This window comes from Megalobrama amblycephala, linkage group LG18, assembly GCF_018812025.1.
Source record: "Megalobrama amblycephala isolate DHTTF-2021 linkage group LG18, ASM1881202v1, whole genome shotgun sequence".
NCBI classification, from domain to species: domain Eukaryota; kingdom Metazoa; phylum Chordata; class Actinopteri; order Cypriniformes; family Xenocyprididae; genus Megalobrama; species Megalobrama amblycephala.
Genome location: NC_063061.1, coordinates 28922391 through 28945584, shown reverse-complemented (window position 1 = coordinate 28945584; position 23194 = coordinate 28922391). Strand labels below are relative to the sequence as shown.

At 33.0% G+C, this 23194-nt stretch overlaps 1 protein-coding gene across 1 annotated transcript in view; it reads left to right on the top strand.

The window, feature by feature from the left end:
• Window positions 1-23194, top strand: part of celf4 (CUGBP, Elav-like family member 4) — a 110228-nt gene that overhangs the window by 64071 nt on the left and 22963 nt on the right. The window contains 1 exon segment of the mRNA XM_048167633.1: window positions 21720-21768. Coding sequence (XP_048023590.1) covers window positions 21720-21768 — 49 coding nt within the window.

Below are 23194 nucleotides of genomic sequence, written 5' to 3'. Positions count from 1 at the left end.
TATTTTCAATGTTGCAAACAGTTGTGTACTTTTTTTTTTTCAGGATTCCTTGATGAATAGAAAGTTCAAAAGAACAGCATTTATCTGAAATACAAAGCTTCTGTAGCATTATACACTACCGTTTAAAAGTTCGGGGTCAGTAAGAATTTTTATTTTTATTTTTTTGAAAAGAAATTAAAGAAATGAATACTTTTATTCAGCAAGGATGCATTAAATCAATCAAAAGTGGCAGTAAAGACATTTATAATGTTACAAAAGATTAGATTTCAGATAAACACTGTTCTTTTGAACTTTCTATTCATCAAATAATCCTGAAAAAAAAAATATTGTACACAAATATTTTGTACAATTGTACACATTAAATGTTTCTTGAGCAGCAGATCAGCATATTAAAATGATTTCTGAAGGATCATGTGACACTGAAGACTGGAGTAATGATGCTGAAAATTCAGCTTTGCCATCACAGGAATAAATTACTTTGTGAAATATATTCAAATACAAAACAGTTATTTTAAATTGTAATAATATTTCACAATATTACTGTTTTTTTACTGTATTTTTAATTAAATAAATGTAGCCTTTGGTGAGCAGACGAAACTTCTTTTAAAAACATTAAAAATCTTAGTGGTTCCAAACTTTTGGACTGTACTGTATATAGTGAGGAGGAAAAAATTGTACCCCCCCCCCCCCCCAAAAAAAAAACTTATGATAAAAAGCCTAAAATGACATTAGCAAACATTTCAAGTGGTACCCAGATGTCAGCTTAAATTAAACTCTCAGAAAGAGGCTATGGGCCTCATTTATGAAACATGAACAGAACTAATTTGTTACCAAATTTGTTTTGCTAAATTACCACATTCCATTTACATTAGAATGGTTTTAGGAGAAATTCTTCAGACGAAACAAATACAAGTACTCGTTTTCAACATGAGGTTTAGGGGTAAAAAAAAAAGCAATTTATTTTTTTATTTTATTATTTAATTATTTTGATTTGCTATAAATATTTATATTTTTGTTGTTGTTTTTCACTATGTTTTTCTGAGAAAAAAAGAAAGAAAGAAAGATTATAGCTAAATAATTTCCAACAAATTTTCTAACTCCATGAATTAATTTTGCTGGAAAACTACTGTATGGCATTTGACATAAGACATTATTAATTGCTGTATATTTTTAAATAAGTTCTTACTGATGCTTCCAAATCATTTTTGAAAATATCAGTCCATATTTCTTGTGTGCATAAGTGCATAAACTGGTGCAGTACTTGACTGTATTTTTTCATATATAGAATTCATCCTAAAACTATTCTTACATGAACTGAATGTGATCATTTATGTAAGAATGTTTTTACAAACAATTTATATGAATTTGTTCTGTTTGCGCTTCATGAATTGAGGCTCGGAGAGTTTAGTGTGAGCGGATGGCTTGAAGTGTGCTTTGAAAGTCATTAAAGACTTCCTTTTAATGGCAAGAGATCATAGTATTTATTATTCATAATTTGTTTGGTACAGTCAGTGCAAATTATCTTTATTATACCTCCAAGTACAGTGTCATGTTAAAACATCATTTTTAGACTTTTTTGTTGCCTGGCCAACTGTTCGAACTTTCTGAAACAGTCTTCAGAGCCAGTGTACTTGAAATTCTGCCACTGTACGTGACTGCGGTCCTTTGTTGAACGCTAATGTTCTTTGTCCTGACAATAAAAACCAGCTTGTGAGATTTCCGCCCCATCTCCATCCCCCAATGCGGGAGACTGTGCGTTCTGACCCAGGCCTTCATTAGAAATTCACGGACACAATTTGGGTGAAATTTTTTAGCATTAATAATGAAAGCGATGTCCCCACTGCACGGGGGCCGGGCTGGCGGTCTTGGCCGCCCTCCCGACTGTGCAGAGGGTGTCTACAAATGAAAGAGAGTAAATTAAGGAGAAAGAGGAGCTCCTGTGCTGCTCTTACACCCCGTGGGGAGAGGACACTATTTCATTTCTCTTCAAAGAGCGGAAATATGAAACACTGTTTCCTCTCAGCCGTCACCATCCCTATCTTTTTCTTTCTTTCTTTCTTATTCTCTCTCTCATCACCCCTCTCTCTTTGAGGAGCGTGTTTTAAATTATTAAAGATTTTAATCATTGTTCTAAAATGCTACTGACTGGTTGGCAGGGGGCATGGGGGGTGCTGTTGGTGGGGGTAGGTCGTTTCGAGTGGTGGCAGGGGGTCTGTGGAGGCAGGAACGATTATGTTTTAGAAAGTGCTTGAAGTGACTGCTGCTCTTTGCTGTCCTTGCCACTCTGAGGGTGAATGAGTTTTTACTCCGTATTTCTTTCGTTTGAGTGTGTGTGTGTGTGTGTAGTCTCTCGTCTGGTCCATATTGCGGCTTATTCTGGCCATGAACCACCAAATTAAACATAAAGCCTTTAGATCGTATAAAATGTTTTTTTCCCCCACAGGTTTTAGGGGCAGTCTAGTTTTGTTGTTGATACTTTTATTTAGCAGGAATGCATTAAATTGATCAAAAGTGACTGTAAATATTTATATTTCAAATAAATGTTATTTTGAACTTTCTATTCAACAAATGTTTCATGGTTTCCACAAAAATATTAAGCAGCACAACTGTTTTTAACGTTGATAATAATACAAAATATTTCTTGAACACCAAATCAGCATATTAAAAGTTTCTTCTACTCACCAAGGCTGCATTTATTTGATCAAAAATATAGTAAAAACAGTAATACTGTGACATTACAATTTAAAATAACTGTTTTCTATTTGATTATATTTAAAAATGTAATGTATTCCTGTGATGGTAAAGCTGAATTTTCAGCATCATTACTCCAGTCTTCAGTAGCTAGGTTTCGATCACCCTGTTTTTATGCGCATTTTGAAATATCGCATTAGAAACGAGTGTTGGAAATGCCAAATTTCGGGGGGGAAACAATCCGCTTGCTTGAGGTGGTTTTTTGACTTGTGCGAAAAAGAGATATTGAGAATAATGGGAGATCGAAACCCATTTACCAAATAAATTTTGACGTAGCATATACATATTTTTTTATTTAAAAAAAAAAGAAGTTTTTTTTACTGTTGGTTACTAGGTTACCAATACCATAGTCGCCGATTAATGTTTTTGCCGGTGGGTGCCGACACTCAACCGTGTCTTTCTCTCTGTGCGATTGTGCGACTGATGATTTCATTACACAAAAGTTATTCGCTTCTCGCGAAGAAGAAAACAATGACAGCAAATACCTTGAGACTAGCATGGAATTTTCTCACTTAAAGGGGCTCTATGTAAGAATTTTACTTTAATAAAGCATAAAAATACCCTGATATGTTTGCAGATATTTAGGAAACATGCTAAGTTCACCTACTTGTTTCTCAGAAAAACAACGCTACAGCCAGATATTCTACTTTGAAATGTGCATTCCGTGTCGGAATGTCTGTTTTTGTTTTGGTTTGTGCAAAACCGCGTGCTGCCAGTCTATCCAATAGTATTTCGACATCACAGGTTGCCAGTTGGCGGAAAACACCGTGTATTGTAGCCATGGAAACCAGCAAACAAACTGGGTCAGAGAATCGCAGATTCTACTTGATCTAAAAAGCCTCTGAATCCATCTAAATATCTCTATGAACCACAGCATATTAAAACACAGTTAAATCAACTCATCAGCTTACAGTGTATAAGTCTCCTCAACTTTCATTGTGAATTGCGCTCCCTATTGTTGCTGGCAACCCGCGTCTTTGAACGAGGGGGCGGGCCTAACAATATTTTGAATTTGGACTGCAGTATCTACTTTGAACACTGGGTGTCATTCCTACATAGAGCCCCTTTAAACCACTGCCTGCTGCTTCTGATTGCTTTTAGAGGGAAAGCTGTCAATAACGGCTGGTCTAGGATCAGGTCTAGGTTTTTCTCTGTAATAATAGCATATTGGTTTGGCAAACAATCCATTGTGTAAGGTTTCTATTTACAACGTGTTTTGCAGCATTGAGCAGAGTAGCCAATCACAGAGATATCTGTTGAGTTCTTGAACTCAATGGCCAATCAGAGATTTGATAAAATGAGTGAATAATATCTTGTGTTTTTCCGTGGGTGCTCGGCTGTGCCTATGACCAATACCCACCTAATTCGCATTTGTTTGTTTTTTTGGTTTTTTTAGCAAACTTTGAAAAGATTCACTTCACATTTGGATGGAAACCCAGCTAGTGTCACATGATCCTCCAGAAATCATTCTAATATGCTGATTTGGTGCTCAAGAAACATTTATTATTATTATCAATGTTGAAAACGGTTGTGCTGCCTAACATTTTTGTGGGAACCATGATACATTTTTTCAGGATTCTTTGATCATCAGCATTTATTTGAAATGTAAATCTTTTGTAAGATTATAAATGTCTTTACTGTCTCTTTTGATCTATTTGAATGCATTCTTGCTGAATAAAAGTATTGATTTTAATACTTTTTAGTACTAATCCAAAACTTTTGAATGGTGTTGTACAGGTAAAAGATCATTGAAAATGTTGTTGTTTTTTTTTCATCATTTTTGTGGCTGACACTAGCATTTTTCTGTCATTGCCGTGACATTTACAGTATTTAGTTTAGGTCATTACTGTATATAATTTAACTACCTCTTCCAAAGCCCATAGAGCACATTACTAAGCAGGCAATTGTCTTGTTCAGCCAAAGGCTCATGCAATAGGCAGTTTATTGTCGCTGCTGGACTTTTAGAGACTTTAGCACACTGTGTTTTAATGATATTGTCTGTAAATCATTACCACACTACATGCAAATTCCCAACTCCCACAGTTATTGTCTAGCTGAAACATTTCTGGTTCCTGGTTCTCCGAGGGATTTGTGTTCAATAGTCTGGTGCTGATTTGAAAAGGTTTTAATCAATTCCTGAGGATTAAATTGGGAATCTATCTGTTTCACTTCACTTTTGGCAGGCCTTCCTGCTGTCACACTTAAAGCCTCAGAGTTTGTCGCCTTCGCTACCGAGAATCCTCCGAGGTGCTAATAAGATTAGCTTCGCTAGGTGTACACACATGCAAACATCTGTGATCATGGGAAGAGGATGGATGTCGCAAACCCTCAGAGACTGAATCAAAATAACCCAGCTGTGCTCTGCACTCATCTTGAAGGGCTTTGCTGACCTTTTCCGAGGAATGTCGCCACTCTGGTGTTAGTCACATGAATGACAGCCGTGTATGTGTGTGTTAAGAAGAGCCGGTGGGTGCTTGGCTGATTCAGCGAGAGAAAGAGATAACAAGTGCATTCATTGGAAAGCAATAGTCTAATAATGTACATGTGAGTTTATTGAGTTTATTGTTAAGGAGCGGATGGGGGCACATCTGCACAAGAGTCTATTCTAATGAGCGCAGATGGAGTCTGCGATTCCGAGAGTGCACGTGACGTCAGTCAGCCTCCACACACACACACACGCATGCAAACATACACGGCTGGTACGATCTGTGTTTCCAGCCAGCATTTGCTTTCCAGTCTGTCACTTTCAAAGACCTACTACAATATAATGAAGTACCTGTGGTTTAAAAGTTTAGAGTTGGTAAGATTTTTTTTTTTTTTTTTAAAGAATCCTCATTATCAACAAGCTTTCATTTATTTATTCAAAAATAGAGTAAAAACTATGGAAGCCTGTTTCCGCCACTAAATAAAAAAATAAAAACGGTAACTTGCGACTTTTATCTCAAAATTCTGACTTTTTTCTCACAATTGTGAGATATAAACTCGCAATTGTTAGTTTATATCTCGCAATTCTGACTTTATATCATGAAATTGTGAGTTTATATCTCAGGATTGTGACTTTATATCACGCAATTGCGAGTTTATATCTCAGAATTGTGACTTTATATCATGAAATTGTGAGTTTATATCTCAGAATTGTGACTATATCACTCAATTGCGAGTTTATATCTCAGAATTGTGAATTTATATCATGCAATTGCGAGTTTATATCTCAGAATTGTGAATTTATATCATGCAATTGCGAGTTTATGTCTCAGAATTGTGACTTTATATCATGCAATTGCGAGTTTATATCTCAGAATTGTGACTTTATATCATGAAATTGTGAGTTTATATCTCAGAATTGTGACTATATCACTCAATTGCGAGTTTATATCTCAGAATTGTGAATTTATATCATGCAATTGCGAGTTTATGTCTCAGAATTGTGACTTTATATCATAAAATTGCGAGTTTATATCTCAGAATTGTGACTATATCACTCAGTTGCGAGTTTATGTCTCAGAATTGTGACTTTATATCATGCAATTGTGAGTTTATATCTCAGAATTGTGACATTATATCATGAAATTGTGAGTTTATATCTCAGAATTGTGACTATATCACTCAATTGCGAGTTTATATCTCAGAATTGTGAATTTATATCATGCAATTGCGAGTTTATATCTCAGAATTGTGAATTTATATCATGCAATTGCGAGTTTATGTCTCAGAATTGTGACTTTATATCATGAAATTGTGAGTTTATATCAGAATTGTGACTATATCACGCAATTGTGAGTTTATATCTCAGAATTGTGACTTTATATCACTCAATTGCGAGTTTATATCTCAGGATTGTGACTTTATCACTCAATTGCGAGTTTATATCTTGCAATTCTGACTTTATATCACTCAATTGCGAGTTTATATCTCAGGATTGTGACTTTATATCACTCAATTGCGAGTTTGTATCTCAGGATTGTGACTATATCACTCAATTGCAAGTGTATATCTTGCAATTCTGACTTTATATCACACAATTGCGAGTTTATATCTCAGAATTGTGAATTTATATCATGCAATTGCGAGTTTATATCTCAGGATTGTGACTTTATATCACTCAATTGCAAGTTTATGTCTCACAATTCTGACTTTATATCACTCAATTGCGAGTTTATATCTCAGGATTGTGACTTTATATCACTCAATTGCGAGTTTGTATCTCAGGATTGTGACTATATCACTCAATTGCAAGTGTATATCTTGCAATTCTGACTTTATATCACACAATTGCGAGTTTATATCTCAGAATTGTGAATTTATATCATGCAATTGCGAGTTTATGTCTCAGAATTGTGACTTTATATCATGAAATTGTGAGTTTATATCAGAATTGTGACTATATCACGCAATTGTGAGTTTATATCTCAGAATTGTGACTTTATATCACTCAATTGCGAGTTTATATCTCAGGATTGTGACTTTATCACTCAATTGCGAGTTTATATCTTGCAATTCTGACTTTATATCACTCAATTGCGAGTTTATATCTCAGGATTGTGACTTTATATCACTCAATTGCGAGTTTATATCTCAGGATTGTGACTTTATATCACTCAATTGCGAGTTTGTATCTCAGAATTGTGACTATATCACGCAATTGTGAGTTTATATCTCAGAATTGTGACTTTATATCACTCAATTGCGAGTTTATATCTTGCAATTCTGACTTTATATCACTCAATTGCGAGTTTATAGCTTGCAATTCTGACTTTATATCACTCAATTGCGAGATTATATCTCAGGATTGTGACTATATCACTCAATTGTGAGTTTATATCTTGCAATTCTGACTTTATATCACTCAATTGCGAGTTTATATCTTGCAATACTGACTTTATATCACACAATTGCGGGTTTATATCTCAGGATTGTGACTTTATAACTCACAATTGCGAGATAAAAAGTCAGAATTCTAAGATAAAAAGTCACAATTACTGTTTTTATTTTTTTATTTAGTGGCGGAAATGGGCTTCCATTAAAAAACAGTATTATTCCGAAATATTGTTACAATTCAAAATAATTGTTTTATATTTTAATATATTTTAAAGTGTAATTTATCCTTGTGATGGCAAAGCTGAATTTTTAGCATCATTACTCCAGTCGTCAGTGTCACATGATCCTATATCAGTTATGTAGACAGTTGTGCAGCTTAATATTTTTGTGGAAGCCATTATACATTTTTTCAGGATTCTTTGATAAATGGAATGTTCAAAAGAACAGCATTTCAGACTTCTGTAACATTATAATAATGTATTTACTGTCACTTTTGATCAATTTATTACAACCTTGCTGAATTAAAAAAAAAAAACTTTTAAATGAGAATGTTGCTTGCAAAAAAAAAAAAATATTTTGTCAGAGTACATTTACAGTATGTATACTTTTTCTATTGTACACTGATTTGTGACTTGACCGATGCTCAAAGAAATCATTTGTTCATGAATTAGTAAGTTCGCTGTTATGTGCAGTCAGTGAGAACAATAAAAAAGAAAGACAGGGTTTCGGTTTATTGTTTTTATATTACTTTGTGGTGCTCAGACTTTCTCTCTCATCCTATTTAATTCAAAATTCAAGCTCACAACTTGGAGAAAATATAACTAGTGCCATGACAAAAGTTCAGTGAATTCCTAGCTTTCCTTGGCAATGTCAAATTCAAATCATCTTACCAGTGAATATGCTTTTGTCATTTTGTGATGTTTTGTGCTCGTTTTTGAAGCTTGAAAGCTTTCATCCCCATTCATTTGAATTACATGGAAAACATAGTCTTCTGCGTTTCGTGGAAAATAAAAAGTCATACAGGTAAATAATGACAGAATTTTCATTTCTGGGTTAAATATCCCTTAAATCAAGTTACTGGGTGTCTGATGATGGTAAGACACTCAAGGACAGATGATTATATGTGTTCTGGAGATTATCTGTGCGTGTGTGTTTTCATGCCTGGGCATGTCAGAATATTGAAGGGGCATGTATTGTTGTTGTGTGTATGTGTTGGTGTGAGTGATCTTCTGCTCCAGTCTGTGTGTTTAACTCCATTTAAATCGAGGCAGTTCTTTGCTGTAATGATTGCTTACTGCTGTAGGAGCGCTAAATAGTCCCTGAGGACTGGGTTTGCTGTGGCCTCTCTCTCGGAAAAAGGCTTATGCGTCACACGCGGTACAAGGAGAGAAGAGGTGGCTTCTGATATCCTGACACCTTCTTGCCCAAGACTGTCTACATCCATCGCGTTTGCAGTAACTGTGCCACGATTCTCTCTCATTCTTTCCCACACCTCTGTTTCCACCCTTCCTCCACTCGTTTGATTTTTTTTGACACTATGGATAGAGAATACAAGGTCAGATGGTTGCTTTCACCCCATCCCAACCTCTCTCATCCCTTTATGGCAACGGTTGATGGGTCACATGATCCACTTTTGACCCTTTTATGTCTAACGGTAGAAGTGAGCAAGTAACTGGTCGTAAGTGGTTAGAGTTTCACTTAACCATGGTCACAATAGCAAACCAGTATGAGACTTGTCCCTACATTTTTTTTTTTCTCATAAAATATTTTTGACTTTTTGCCTCTATCTACGAAATGCACTTTATTTATTTGTTTGTTTGTTTGTTTTTTGTTATTTGCACGGCTTCTATTTTATTTTAAACTGTTCACATGACTCCCACATTGAATATTTAATTTGTTTTTTATTGATTCTTAACTCCTACATTGCATATTTTATTTTATTTTATTTTATTTTATTTTATTTTATTTTATTTTATTTTATTTTATTTTATTTTATTTTATTTTATTTTATTTTATTTTATTTTATTTTATTTTATTTTATTTTATTTTATTTTATTTTATTTTATTTTATTTTATTTTATTTTATTTTATTTTATTTTATTTTATTTTATTTTATTTTATTTTATTTTATTTTATTGGCTCTTCACGACTCCCATATTTTATTTTATTTATTTTATTGACTCTTCACGACTCCCACATTTTATTTTATTTTATTTTTTAATTATTTTATTTTATTTTATTTTATTTTATTTTATTTATTTACTCTTCACTTGACTCCTACATTGCATATTTTATTTTATTTTATTGACTCTTCATGGCTCCCACATTGTATATTTAATTATTTTTTTATTGACTCTTCACATGACTCCTACATTGCATATTTTATTTTATTTTATTTTATTTTATTATTTTATTTACCCTTCACTTGACTCCCACATTGCATATTTTTTTTTTTTTTTTTTTTTTTTTTTTATTGACTCTTCACATGACTCCTACATTGCATATTTTATTTTATTTTATTTTATTTTATTTTATTTTATTTACCCTTCACTTGACTCCCACATTGCATATTTTATTTTATTTTATTTTATTTTATTGGCTCTTCACGACTCCCACATTGCATATTTTATTTTATTTATTTTATTGACTCTTCACGACTCCCACATTTTATTTTATTTTATTTTTTAATTATTTTATTTTATTTTATTTTATTTTATTTTATTTTATTTTATTTTATTTTATTTTATTTTATTTTATTTTATTTACTCTTCACTTGACTCCTACATTGCATATTTTATTTTATTTTATTGACTCTTCATGACTCCCACATTGTATATTTAATTTGTTTTTATTGACTCTTCACATGACTCCTACATTGCATATTTTATTTTATTTTATTTTATTTATTTTATTGACTCTTCATGACTCCCACATTTGCACATTTTATTTTATTTTATTTTATTTTATTTGCTCTTCACTTGACTCCTATATTGCATATTTTATTTTATTTTATTGACTCTTCATGACTCCCACATTGTATATTTAATTATTTTTTTATTGACTCTTCACATGACTCCTACATTGCATATTTTATTTTATTTTATTTTATTTTATTTACTCTTCACTTGACTCCCACATTGCATATTTTATTTTATTTTATTTTATTTTATTGGCTCTTCATGACTCCCACATTGCATATTTTATTTTATTTATTTTATTGACTCTTCACGACTCCCACATTTTATTTTATTTTATTTTTTAATTATTTTATTTTATTTTATTTTATTTTATTTTATTTTATTTTATTTACTCTTCACTTGACTCCTACATTGCATATTTTATTTTATTTTATTGACTCTTCATGACTCCCACATTGTATATTTAATTTGTTTTTTATTGACTCTTCACATGACTCCTACATTGCATATTTTATTTTATTTTATTTTATTTATTTTATTGACTCTTCATGACTCCCACATTTGCACATTTTATTTTATTTTATTTTATTTTATTTGCTCTTCACTTGACTCCTATATTGCATATTTTATTTTATTTTATTGACTCTTCACGACTCCCACATTGTATATTTAATTAGTTTTTTATTGACTCTTAACATGACTCCAACATTGCATATTTTATTTTATTTTATTTTATTTATTTACTCTTCACTTGACTCCCACATTGCATATTTTATTTTATTTTATTTACTCTTCAGGACTCCCACGTTGTATATTTAATTTGTTTTTTTTTATTGACTCTTCACATGATTCCTACATTGCATATTTTATTTTATTTTATTTTATTTTATTTTATTTTATTTACTCTTCGCTTGACTCCCACATTGTATATTTAATTAGGTTTTTTTTTTTAGGTTTTTTTTATTGCTTATTATTTTAAAATTAGATTATTGTATTATTTATTTTACTTATGGAATGGAAATGGCCCACCAGTCTAACTGTGCATTTGATTTCATTCTGAAGAAGGTAGAAGAAAAGAGTCAAAGGGCACTTAGAAAGAGAAAGGAAAGAGTGTATAAAAAGCAAGACACCGCAAGTGGCCTAGTAGTATGAAGCTCATAAATAATCCCTAGGCAATTATACATGTCCACTTTGGGCTTCACTTTTGTGTCTTGGTAGTGAGAGGAGAAAAAGAAAAGGGGAAATGCAAAAATAAGAGGGGGAGGAGAGAGAGAGAGAGTCCCCAATTTGACAGCTTTTGGGCTTGTTTTTCATTTTTTATTCATTAGATAAGTAAAAGCAAATACAAGGAAGTCAGGGGGATGTTGTGCTGTGATTTATGTTTACTTCTCTGAGAGAATGCAGGATTTATTTGCAACCAAGGCTTTACGCTACACACCGCAAAGCAATGCATTACTGAGAGAGAGGGAGGAGGTGTAATGTAATAAAGAGGGACATATTCTTCCTTTTCTCTACGTCTGTCTCTTTCCCCGTGTTGTCAAATAAATGTTCTCTTTTTATCGTCACTATCATAATGACCGGAGGCAGCTTATTGCAGCTGTTTATTGCTTTCATATGTGTAATTATGCAGTGATGGGAGAGCGAGTGTGTGTTTGTGATGTGTAATCTGCCTCTCTAATGGATTAGGCCCAACTTTAATGAGCTCATCACACACACACACACACACTGATACACACGCTTGGAGAAACACTTGGATCGGAAGAGAGGGAGCAAGAGGTTGGTGCTGGTACTAAAAAGGTAGAAAAGGTTGAAAGTATATTTTAATAATTGACAATTAATCTGTTACCAGTGGGTAGATTGTAGTTCATTACTGAATACAAATTATATGATGAAAACTGTAGTTAGTAACGTAGTCTATTACATTACACATTTTAGGTAATATAATCAGACTACTTTTGACCTTTTAGCCTTAATTTGTTTATCACATAGATTTGAATCTTGTACTATAGTGATATAAAAATACATAGAGAAAAAAAATATATGTTGAACATTTGTTATCAACAAAATGATGCATTAAACATTACATTGCATCAGGGTTTCTTAAACTGATGTTGATGCTTATAAGTTGATGAAAAGGTAGTAATTATTTAAACCATAAAAATAAAACAATAAAAAGATGAAATATTTTATTTATGCTGCGTGGCCTCTGACTTCACAAAACTGGAAGCCTTTCTGGACATACATAAGCAATAGGCTGTTTTAGAAATAACCATTAAAAAGATTAGTGAGAATCAATAAATTATGAATAATTTACTGTAATTCTATTTTGTGAATATTAAGTAATCATGAAATCAATAAAACACTGTAAACAGGAATAAGTTTGCAAAACTCAAATAAATTGGCAGATTTCAATTTTGTACTCATACATTTTAATTGCTCTTAATTTTTTTTTTTTTAAGATGTATTTTTTGGCATTGTTGCCTTTATTATGATAGGACAGTAAGCGAAGTGGGAGAGAGAGAAGGGGATGGAGTCAGGAAAGGTCCGCAAGCCGGGACTCGAACTTGGGTCGCCCGAAGTGCAACGGCGCTATATGACTGTGCGCTGCCCACGAGGCTATCGGTGCTGACACAATTATCATGTAATCTCAATTTAAGTATTTTTAGTAGTGGCAATTTAATTAGCTAATTCAGCCAATGATAATTGGTAACCCAGTGCTTTGATAACATTAGCAACGAATAGCAATTGCTGAAAGAGTACGTCAGTAGAGAACATTTAACTTCTCAGACCAAGATGGTGGACTTTTATTTGCTAATTTGCTCTGATAGCATCAGTAATGCATTAGGTTGAGGTCTGTAACAGCAAAAACAAAGTGTTTCAAAGTCAAGTTTATATATTATCATGTCACAGGATACAAATCAAATAGGCATTATTCACTTTCAGACAGCCTCACAGGCAAAGGTGAAAGATCTCTCGTTTCAAATCCAGTTTCAGCTTTATTCCCATAAGAGTGTGTCTCACCTCAAGTTCATGTTGCACTTTATAAATAGGGAAAATAAAACTCTTTTACTTTACTGCTTGGGGGAAATGATGGGTATGAAGCACAAGAACAATATTAAAGAAACTTTAAAAAACCCCCAAAGTGAATTCATTTAAGTACAGCTCATTTATAAACATAAGAACAATATGAAATTGAAATGGAATTATTTACAGTGTAAATAATAACTTCGGTCTTATTGTGCATGATTCACTAGTGCACGGTTAAAGCATAAAAGGTTTTCAAAACCTTTTTTTGCTGATGTAACCAATGCCTCGTGAGCGGGGATAAATAATATTAACCAGTAATGTCAAAGCCTAACATATTTCATAATCCAATCAAATCCTGATGCATAAAATCCTGCCCTACATTATTTCCCAACAAATATCCTGTGAAATGTCACTTTATAAAAATGAAATCAGTTGGGAATGCTGTTTTGTGTTGTTTTTAATGACATTCAAACTGAAAGGGAAATTTGACACAGATACTAACTAAGAAACAGAACTAAAAAGATTAGAGAAAAAAACCCTTGAATGTCAATATTTCACAGGCAGATGGCAGATTCATGTCTTTTTGGGTTCGATTAGTTGACGTCTTTCATTGCATGACGTTGCATTTAAGTTCCTAGTAGTCATTTTCACAATAAAGTGCACAAATCACATTTCTGGCAAAAAAAAACAAAAAAAAAAACAGTCTTTCCTGTTTAATTAGCCAGGTGCTTCAGAATGCACCTGTTATGGCAGAGTTTCTGTGCAGATTCACACCGGGTCGGGCCCTGAAAGAGCACTTTCCTGTCTCCCCCCTCCGGTAAAGTTGTCTCATTTTCATTTGACACAATTTATAGACGTGCCTCCAAAGCATGCACTATTTTACACTCCTGGATCATTAAATGAAACCCTTCGGAAGCTCTCGAGGTGCAAAGCACTTTTGCGGGAGGTGTAAAACGCGCAGGGCTTTTACGGGCGTCCTGGGCGCCGGGAAAGGAGGAGGATGGTGGCAGGGGTTTAAAGAGGCAGCCATCCGTGTCGTTTGGGAAGGTTACAAGGAGCCACGGGACTCCGGCGCTTTAAAGACTTACCTCAGGACATGCTGCAGTGAGGGAGGGAGAGAGAGGGAAAGAAAATGAGTGTGAGTTATAGGCGCTGTGATGGTTTAATAATTCAGTGAAATCCAAATTTGAGCAGATGCCCCTGGTGCTCTGGGTAAAATAAGGCTGTGCTGAATGGGAAGGAGAGGTTCCTGGAAGAAGCAGGAAGTAACATTTGGAGAGTGCCAAGTGGAAACTGGAGGTCACTGGGTTGCTGTGTATGTTCCCAACGGACTACTTTCCTCATTGAAGAGATGTGTGTGTTAGTGGGTGTTTAAAGCTGCTCTTAAGTGCTACATGTTTTAAAATAAATTATATGGGCCGTTGACAAATAAAGCCTTAAAAAAAGGTCGGATTTTTAAAAAAATAAATAAATTCAAAACCAATGTAAGGCATATTTTTGAGTCATGAACAATGTGTTTAAACCAGTTTCAGTTGTTTAATAACATTTTAAAGTGTTTAAATTAATTTTTTTTTCAGGCAGTACAACCATATAGTTGTATGTATATACAGTATAATGTAGTTGTACCACCTGACATGGAAAGTGAACCAACATACCCTTACTTGAGATATGCATTTTTTAGCAGTATTTGAGAGAGATCTACTCTGCTCTGGATGATGCATTATCATGTTTAGTTATTACCTTGTCAATTCATAATAAAAGAGCCATGTTTGCAGTTGTGCCACCCTGACATTTGAGAATATACAAATTACTGGACAAAGGTTTTTCAATTATCTTAACATTTTTAAAACTACTCATATTTTTAAATTTTGTTTATATGAAAGGTTTCAACCCTAAAATGATGCCATAGTATTTAGTTTTAGTTTTGTTTTGTTTTTTACATTTAAATATTTTTCTCATCTGTTCATTTGTTCGGACAGTTGTACCACCTGACATTTTGGGGGTTTAAGATAAAAAAAAAAACATAAAATAATATGTATTATTTAAATGTACTAAAAAAGAATTCAAACTAAATTGGTTTTATAGAATAAAGTGATATATGTTATGAATTTATCAAATTATTTTATAAGGAAATAAAGCCAAAAAATATATATATATATATATATATATATATATATATATATATATATATATATATATATATATATATATATGATTAGTCAGATGAAGTATCCAGACAGACCATGGAATAAATTTGCAATATATTTTAATGTTTAATATGTTATATATTATATATAATAATTATATATTGATAGATTAATATATAATAGTTTTTTCTTGTTTAATATATACAGTAAAAAATGAAAAATGTATGTATAACAGGATATCTCAAAATCTTATTTTGCATTTACATGCATTCATTTAGCAGATACTTTAATTCAAAGTGACTTTAAGGTTTATATGACAAAAAAAAAAAAAAAAATCCCAGATTTTCTGTGGTCTCAGACTTCTAGACCCCGCTGTACTGAAACCTCGTCATTGTTAGGGAGGTCTGCTACTCTGTAATGTACTCTGTGCAAGACTGTAGATTTATAATTTATCTTTATGTTTTTATTTAGTATTTGTTTGCTGGCTCTCGTGTCTTGAATGACTCTCAATGCAATCTGAGCCCGGCACAACAAAGGCAGGGTAGCTCATCCTTCAAGAATTACCTCCTCCTCCACAAACCCAGAAAGAGCACACATCCCTTTGTGGGGAAATGAAAGGAATATTATTGTTCCTACTGTGAGAATGAACTTTGAATTTTTCTGCCTTAGTTTGTAGAAAAGTTTGCTCTCTGCTCTTGCTACGTGACTGCAATTTAAAAGCCTGGCTTTTTAAAGTCTCACTGTAACAGTATTTTACAGACAGCCCAGCCTTTAGTATTTGAATATAAAGGCTGTGATATTCATCATACTTATTTTTCTCCGGGAGAGCAGAGGAAAAGTGATAGATTATTCATTGCATGCTTTCCATTCATCAAAAGACAGCTAGAAAAAGGGTCAGATAGGATATTTTACATAACCAAAGTCGGTTTTGCTATTTCATATTTTCACTATTTGCTATATTATATTTTTACATCGCTTACCGGTTACTTTGTAGCATCAGTTGCAAGCGTCATAAACACTAGTTGCCTTAAAGTGATAGTTCACCCAAAAATGTAAATTCTGTCATCATTTACTCACCTTCGTCTTTCTTTCTTTCTTATAAAATCGTCTCAGAGTTTTATTATCCGTACAATGAAAGTCAATGGGGTTCTATGTGCTAACCATAACATTACAGGTTCAAAGCCAAAACATGCCAAGGCTTTATCTTTCTAAAACATTCAGAGAGCATCTATATTACTGTACATGCATTCGAATATCAGAAGCAGAGATATTATGCAGAATTGGACATGCAGGTGGTGCGTAACAGCTCATCACAGCTTTCTGGTGCGCTTTAGAACGGGCTAACAGGAGGAAAAAAAGAACCCTGCGGTGTAAGATACTCCCTCAGCGCAGACGTGACACCCACACGTACGTTTCTGTGGCCGTTTAGCCCGCCGTGTGTTTATGTGTGTGCCAGAGAGTTACATCACCATAAGGCCGTGCCATGCTGTGGCTCAGTGGCGGAGATACGGACGGCGGGGCCTGTACAGATGGAGACAGAAGGTTTCTGGTGAGGTGAGGTACAGAGAGAGAAAGAGAGATAAAAGTGTTTTTGTGCTACTATATTTATAAAGAAGGGTAATTTTGTGGAATTATGGGTGATTCGGTGTGTATGTGAGTGGATTTGCGTGCTTGTATTTGTGCGTGTGTGTGAGGGAGGCCGTTTCTGCTTCTGTTTTTCCGTTCCTTTGTGTAAAAGGTTTTGCCCTCTCGGAATATGTGATGTGGAGCTCAGGGAGGCTAAAAATTGGCCTGCTCGATGCTGCCATCTAGCTGTGGTGGATGAAAGTCCTCTTGGGGTCTCTGAAATCACAGTTCGGAAGTAATGTGGAAGCCTGTGGCGCAGCACAATGACAAATGTCTCCAAATGCCACATTATGTTTCATTCAGCTCAGTTTTTATGACATGCCATCACGTTCAGTTTTAATGTGCGTACTGAGTGTGAACAAGATCTCATTCCACATGTGCTCGTCCCATTCAGCTTGGGAATGTGAGTGCATCTCTTGCATGTTCCCTTGTCGGGATGCATAAATGCTGTGTGTGTGAGAAACCCTCTTCAAATATTAATTTCTAAATAGTTTTAGAAAGGTTATATATATATATATATATATATATATATATATATATATATATATATATATGTGTATATGTGTATGTATGTATGTATGTGTGTTTGTGTGTGTGTGTGTGTGTGTGTGTATATATATATATATATAGAGAGAGAGAGAGAGAGAGAGCTTTTTTTCATTATCATGGCAATGTATTTTTGTTACTACATTTTATTTTTTAAATGACTGTGAGTTTGTAAAATGAACATCACATAATAACATTTTAATAGTATTTAATATAAATGTAAATAAAATTTTTAATATAATAACTTTAACTGTTAATTCAAAATTATTCAATCTTTTTTTATTTGTAAAAGAATCCTGATGACTGTATGGACATGCAAAAATAATCACATAATAATATTTAATAAACATATAATATTTTTAATAGAATAACCATTAGTTTAACTTTTGAATTAGCATATTTAATTTTTTTCTAAATTTGTAAAATAATTTTGATGACATAACATATTAATTATATTTTTTAATAATAATAAATATAAATGATATTTTTAATAGAATAACTTTGATTAATTTTGAATTAACATATTTAAGCTTTTTTCATTTTTAAAAGAAAATTTTGATGATTGAATGGGCATGTAAACAGCAACACATATTAATAATATTTTTAATAATATTTAATATAAATCATATTTTAATAGAATAACGTTGATTAATTTTTAATGAACATTTAAGCTTTTTTAATTTGTAAAATAATTTTGATGACTGTATGTCATGTGATGATTTGTACAATATTTTTTTAACATACGTTTATGATTCATTTTAAATGAACATATATAAGCTTATTGTTTACATATTACGTTGTTAAAAGAATTCCGATGACCTCGATGGCATGTAAAAATCATCACATGAAAACTTACTTTCAGCTTTTTGTGTTTTGCGTGTGTGTGAGAGGAACACTCTCGTGTGAATGTGGTGAGATTTTGGTTTGGGAACACAATTAGCACACATAGAGGAGTCCATTTGTGCCATTGGGAGGGAAACATTAAAATGTATGTGAGTAGAAGCCTGCTGGGATACCGAGACGGTGTGTGTGTGTGTGTGTGTGTGTGTGTGTGTGGCTGTGACCTTGCTCTGCTCCCCGATCTATGTCTAAATCTACCTCTCTTTCTCCCTCTCTCTCTTTTCACTATTCCCTCCGCCCTCACTATCAGCAGCCATGGTAAAATAAATAATGCATCAAAACACATTAAAAACATTAGCCAGGCTTTACTGCCAATAAAAGAGGAGGATGCTGGGGATGGATGAAAATAAGGAGTGAGTGATCAGGTCTGAAAAAGAAGTGAACTTTATGAAGTGAGAAACCCCAGAGCTGTTCGGTTGGACCGGAGCCAGGGCGCCACAGGTGCGCTGACCAGGTGCACTGTGGGTACTTTTTGTCGTAAATGAGTCACTGTGAGTCCAGTGAAATATGCAGTTGGAAGATGACTTTAATAAACGTAATTGGCGGTTTATTGGCATTGCAGGGTGTTTAGTTAGTTTATTGTTAATATGCATAAGCAAGGACGAGCATAGAAATGCACACGCAACTTTTATACTCTGTTGTTTGTTGCTACTTTTTCTCACTCATTCTCCTTCATTCTGTATATGTATACTGCTTTTCTACTACTGAATGTATATGTATATACATTTAGTAGTAGAACTTCTTATGTATACTTCTAAAGTTTAGGGTCAGGTAAATGTTTGTTTGTTTGTTTGTTTGTTTTACTTTTATTTAGCAAGGACACATTTAATAATTCTGGGTAATGAAAAAAAAAAACACATTTATTAATTTAGTTTTTGTCCAAAGTGAATTTTAAAATGAATTGATTTTTATTTAAAATAAATGCTGTTCTTTTGATCTATCAAATAATCATGAAAAAAGTATCACAGTTTATATATATATATATATATATATATATATATATATATATACATTACTTTTAGTTTATTTTGCATGTATTAATTTAGCAGACACTTTAATTAAAAAAAAGTGCCTTTAAGGTTATTTTAAGGTTTATATATATATATATATATATATATATATATATATATATATATATTTTTTTTTTTTTTTTTTTTTTTTTTTAAAGCCCTGAATTTTCACCTTCACTTACTGTAAAACATTATTTTCATGATTTACCACATTTTTTCTTTTGTCAAATCAACTTCAGTAATTAATGTAGCTCAGATAACATAATACTTTAAGTTTCTGTTGATTAAACCAATCGCCTTCATTGTATTAACTCAAATTTTAAGGCAACCAGGTAACTTACTTTTTTAAGTTAAACCAACCATTTTTTTACAGTGCTGTTTTAATGAAAAATGAAAGGTCACAATGATTATTCAAAATTAGAATAAAAATAATTAACTAAAATGAATCATGGTCACATGGCTCGGTAGTAAATATACCTTTTTTATTAAACCAAGTAAAATTGCATTCCCCTTTCCCCCTATTTTTGGCTTTTAGCAGCCAAAGATACTTTTTTCTCAAGGACCTTTTTGTTTCTCTGCTGCAGACAGAAGTGAGAGGAGGCATAGAAGTAAAGCACAGGGAGCTGCGCTACCCGCTACGTCACAACTCATTTTCAGCAAAAGGGACGCGTGAAGCAGATAGCGAGTAAACTGCTGCGGATGAGCGATAGAGAAGTGGAGTCTGTGTCTTATTTTCGGGGGCAGAGCCCTGTGCCTCCCCAGAGATCGCTGACGCCCTGTGCGACTGTCTGTATCGCCTATGCCAGGATCCGCCACTGTGCGCGGGTCCGTTCCTCTCCTCTCGTCTCCTTCCTGCTGGCAGCGTGACAATTGGCATTATTAAAAATTGATTGCCACAGACCGTTCCATGGCTTACATGTATTATTGAGCTGGAGTCAGTCGGGAATCTGCCACGAGTGAAGGAAGCAGAACGAAACACTTTACGTCTTTTAGTGAGACCACACACACAAAAATACACACATTTGCATTCAGGTGCCATTCATACACATAAACACAGATGTATGCTTATATGAATGAGGTGTATTGTGCTGCGTGTAGCATGCGTTTTATTATATTTCGTTCTATTTTGCTCTGTGTCTCTGACTTTTACTGTTGTAAAGCTAAGTAATTTTCCATTTGGTAAGGTGTTTTTTTTGTAAAAGTGCATTATTCTGAAACAAAGAATATTTTGAAGTGTTAATGAATTGCCAAAATTGATGCAGCTCACCTGGTTGGATGGCTATGGCCTTCTATTTTTTTTTTTAAGCATTCAAACTACATTTCTATAATTAATAAGCTTTTTTTCATGTGCCAGGGTGGATATGTTATGCTTGAGAAATTATGTCAAGCATGAAAGAACAACTATTTATGAATATTAAATGAGCATAGAACTTTACAACTTTGAACTTGGCTCCTTAAAACTCAAACGATGTCACTTCCTTCTCATTATGTCATTTAAAATGAATTATTTCAAGGCAAATAACTGTGACTGGAAAGTCAAAATTCATGGAGAGAAGAATTATTGTTAAAATGAATTTTAATAAGAAATAATAATAATATTTGATTATTTTAATTATCATGGCGTTAGTACTTTTATTTTATTTAGTTTTTATAATTTAATTAATTTTCTATGTTAGTATTTTTATTTTATTTAGTTTTTAGTATAATAGTTTCAATGACTATGGATATGTAAAAACCATCACATGAAATAATATTTTTAATAGATTAGCAGCTAGCAGCTTTTTGTGTTTAGGGCATTTCATCAAATGTATATGCACACAAATGACTCGTATACCACCATACTGATACTAACTGCAAATGTGAACACTTCACTGTTTTTGTGCTACAAATCTAATGTCTTCTCTTGTCTTTTTCCCTTCCTTCTTTCTGTCTGTCCTGTCTCTCCCCTCCCTCGTTCTTCTCTCTGTGTTGCACAGATGAACAGGCCAATCCAGGTGAAGCCAGCTGACAGTGAGAGCAGGGGAGGTAGATTTCCACTCCTCTTTTTTCTTCTTCCTTTTCTGTTTCTCTCCCCACCTTCCTGTCTCTCTACATCAGTGTCACCATTACCAGTAGATGTCCCCTTCTTAAGAGTCATATATAATGACGCACCTCGATGAGATCCGACAGTCATACAGGGCCCCAGAGGATCTTGAGCCGGCCCTTACACGCCTTACATAAGTGTTGTCACTCCTTTTGTCTGATTAATATCCTCCACGGAGGTGCTGGGAGAACCACTTTCTTGAGTTTGAGAGTTTTGATGCACACACTCACTGGACATTTTTGCATGGGCATGCACTGTTGTAGGAAAGAGTAAAAAAAAATCAACAGTTTGTTGAATTTTATAGTAAATTTAAAGGTTCTTAAAAGTGTAAATGGAAAAACAAATATATATTTGATTATATTTAGTGTTAGTAATTTTATTTATTTATCATCAAAACTTGAATGATGTCACTTCCTCTTCATCTTCGTAATTTAAAATGAATTATATCGAGGCAAACTCTGGTGTGACGGGAAATAGACATTCAGGGAGAGAATTTTCATCGTTAAAATTGATTTTAATAAGATATGACATAATTTATCAGAAAACTATCTATAATATAAATTTTATTATTTGACCATTTTGATTATCATGGCAATGTATTTTTGTTAGTATTAAAATTTTTAGGGTTTTTAGAAATATCACATGAAATAATGTTTTTTAATAAAAAAAAAATATTTTAATAATAGAATATATTTATTTATTATGAGTTTATTAATGTGTTAATGAGAGAAAAAGGCTCGATTATGGCATCATAAGAAATTAAAGAAATTAAAATAAGACTTTAGAAAGGTCCTTCTTTGGCTTTATAAGAACTTTAAAAAGTTGTCCTTCTTTCATAAGAGCTTAAAAACGTTTTAACATAAAATGTTCCCCTATGACATCATAAGAACTTAAAAATGTTCTCCTATGACATCATAATGACTTAAAATGGTTCACTTATAACTTTATAAGAACTTAAAAATGTTCTCCTATGACATCATAATACCGGTTTACTTATAACTTTATAAGAACTTAAAAAGGTTCTTCTATGACATAACAAGATTCTCCTGTGACATCATAAGAACTTAAAAAGGTTCTCATATGATTTGATAAGAACTTAAAATTGTTCCCCTATGACATCATAAGAACTTAAAAAGATTCTTCTATGACTTCATAAAAACCTAAAAAGGTTCTCCTATGACATCATAAGAACTTAAAAAGATTCTTCTATGACTTCATAAGAACCTAAAAAGGTTCCCCTATGACATCATAAGAACTTAAAAAGATTCTTCTATGACTTCATAAAAACCTAAAAAGGTTCTCCTATGACATCATAAGAACTTAAAATTGTTCCCCAATGACATCATAAGGTTCTCCTATGACATCATA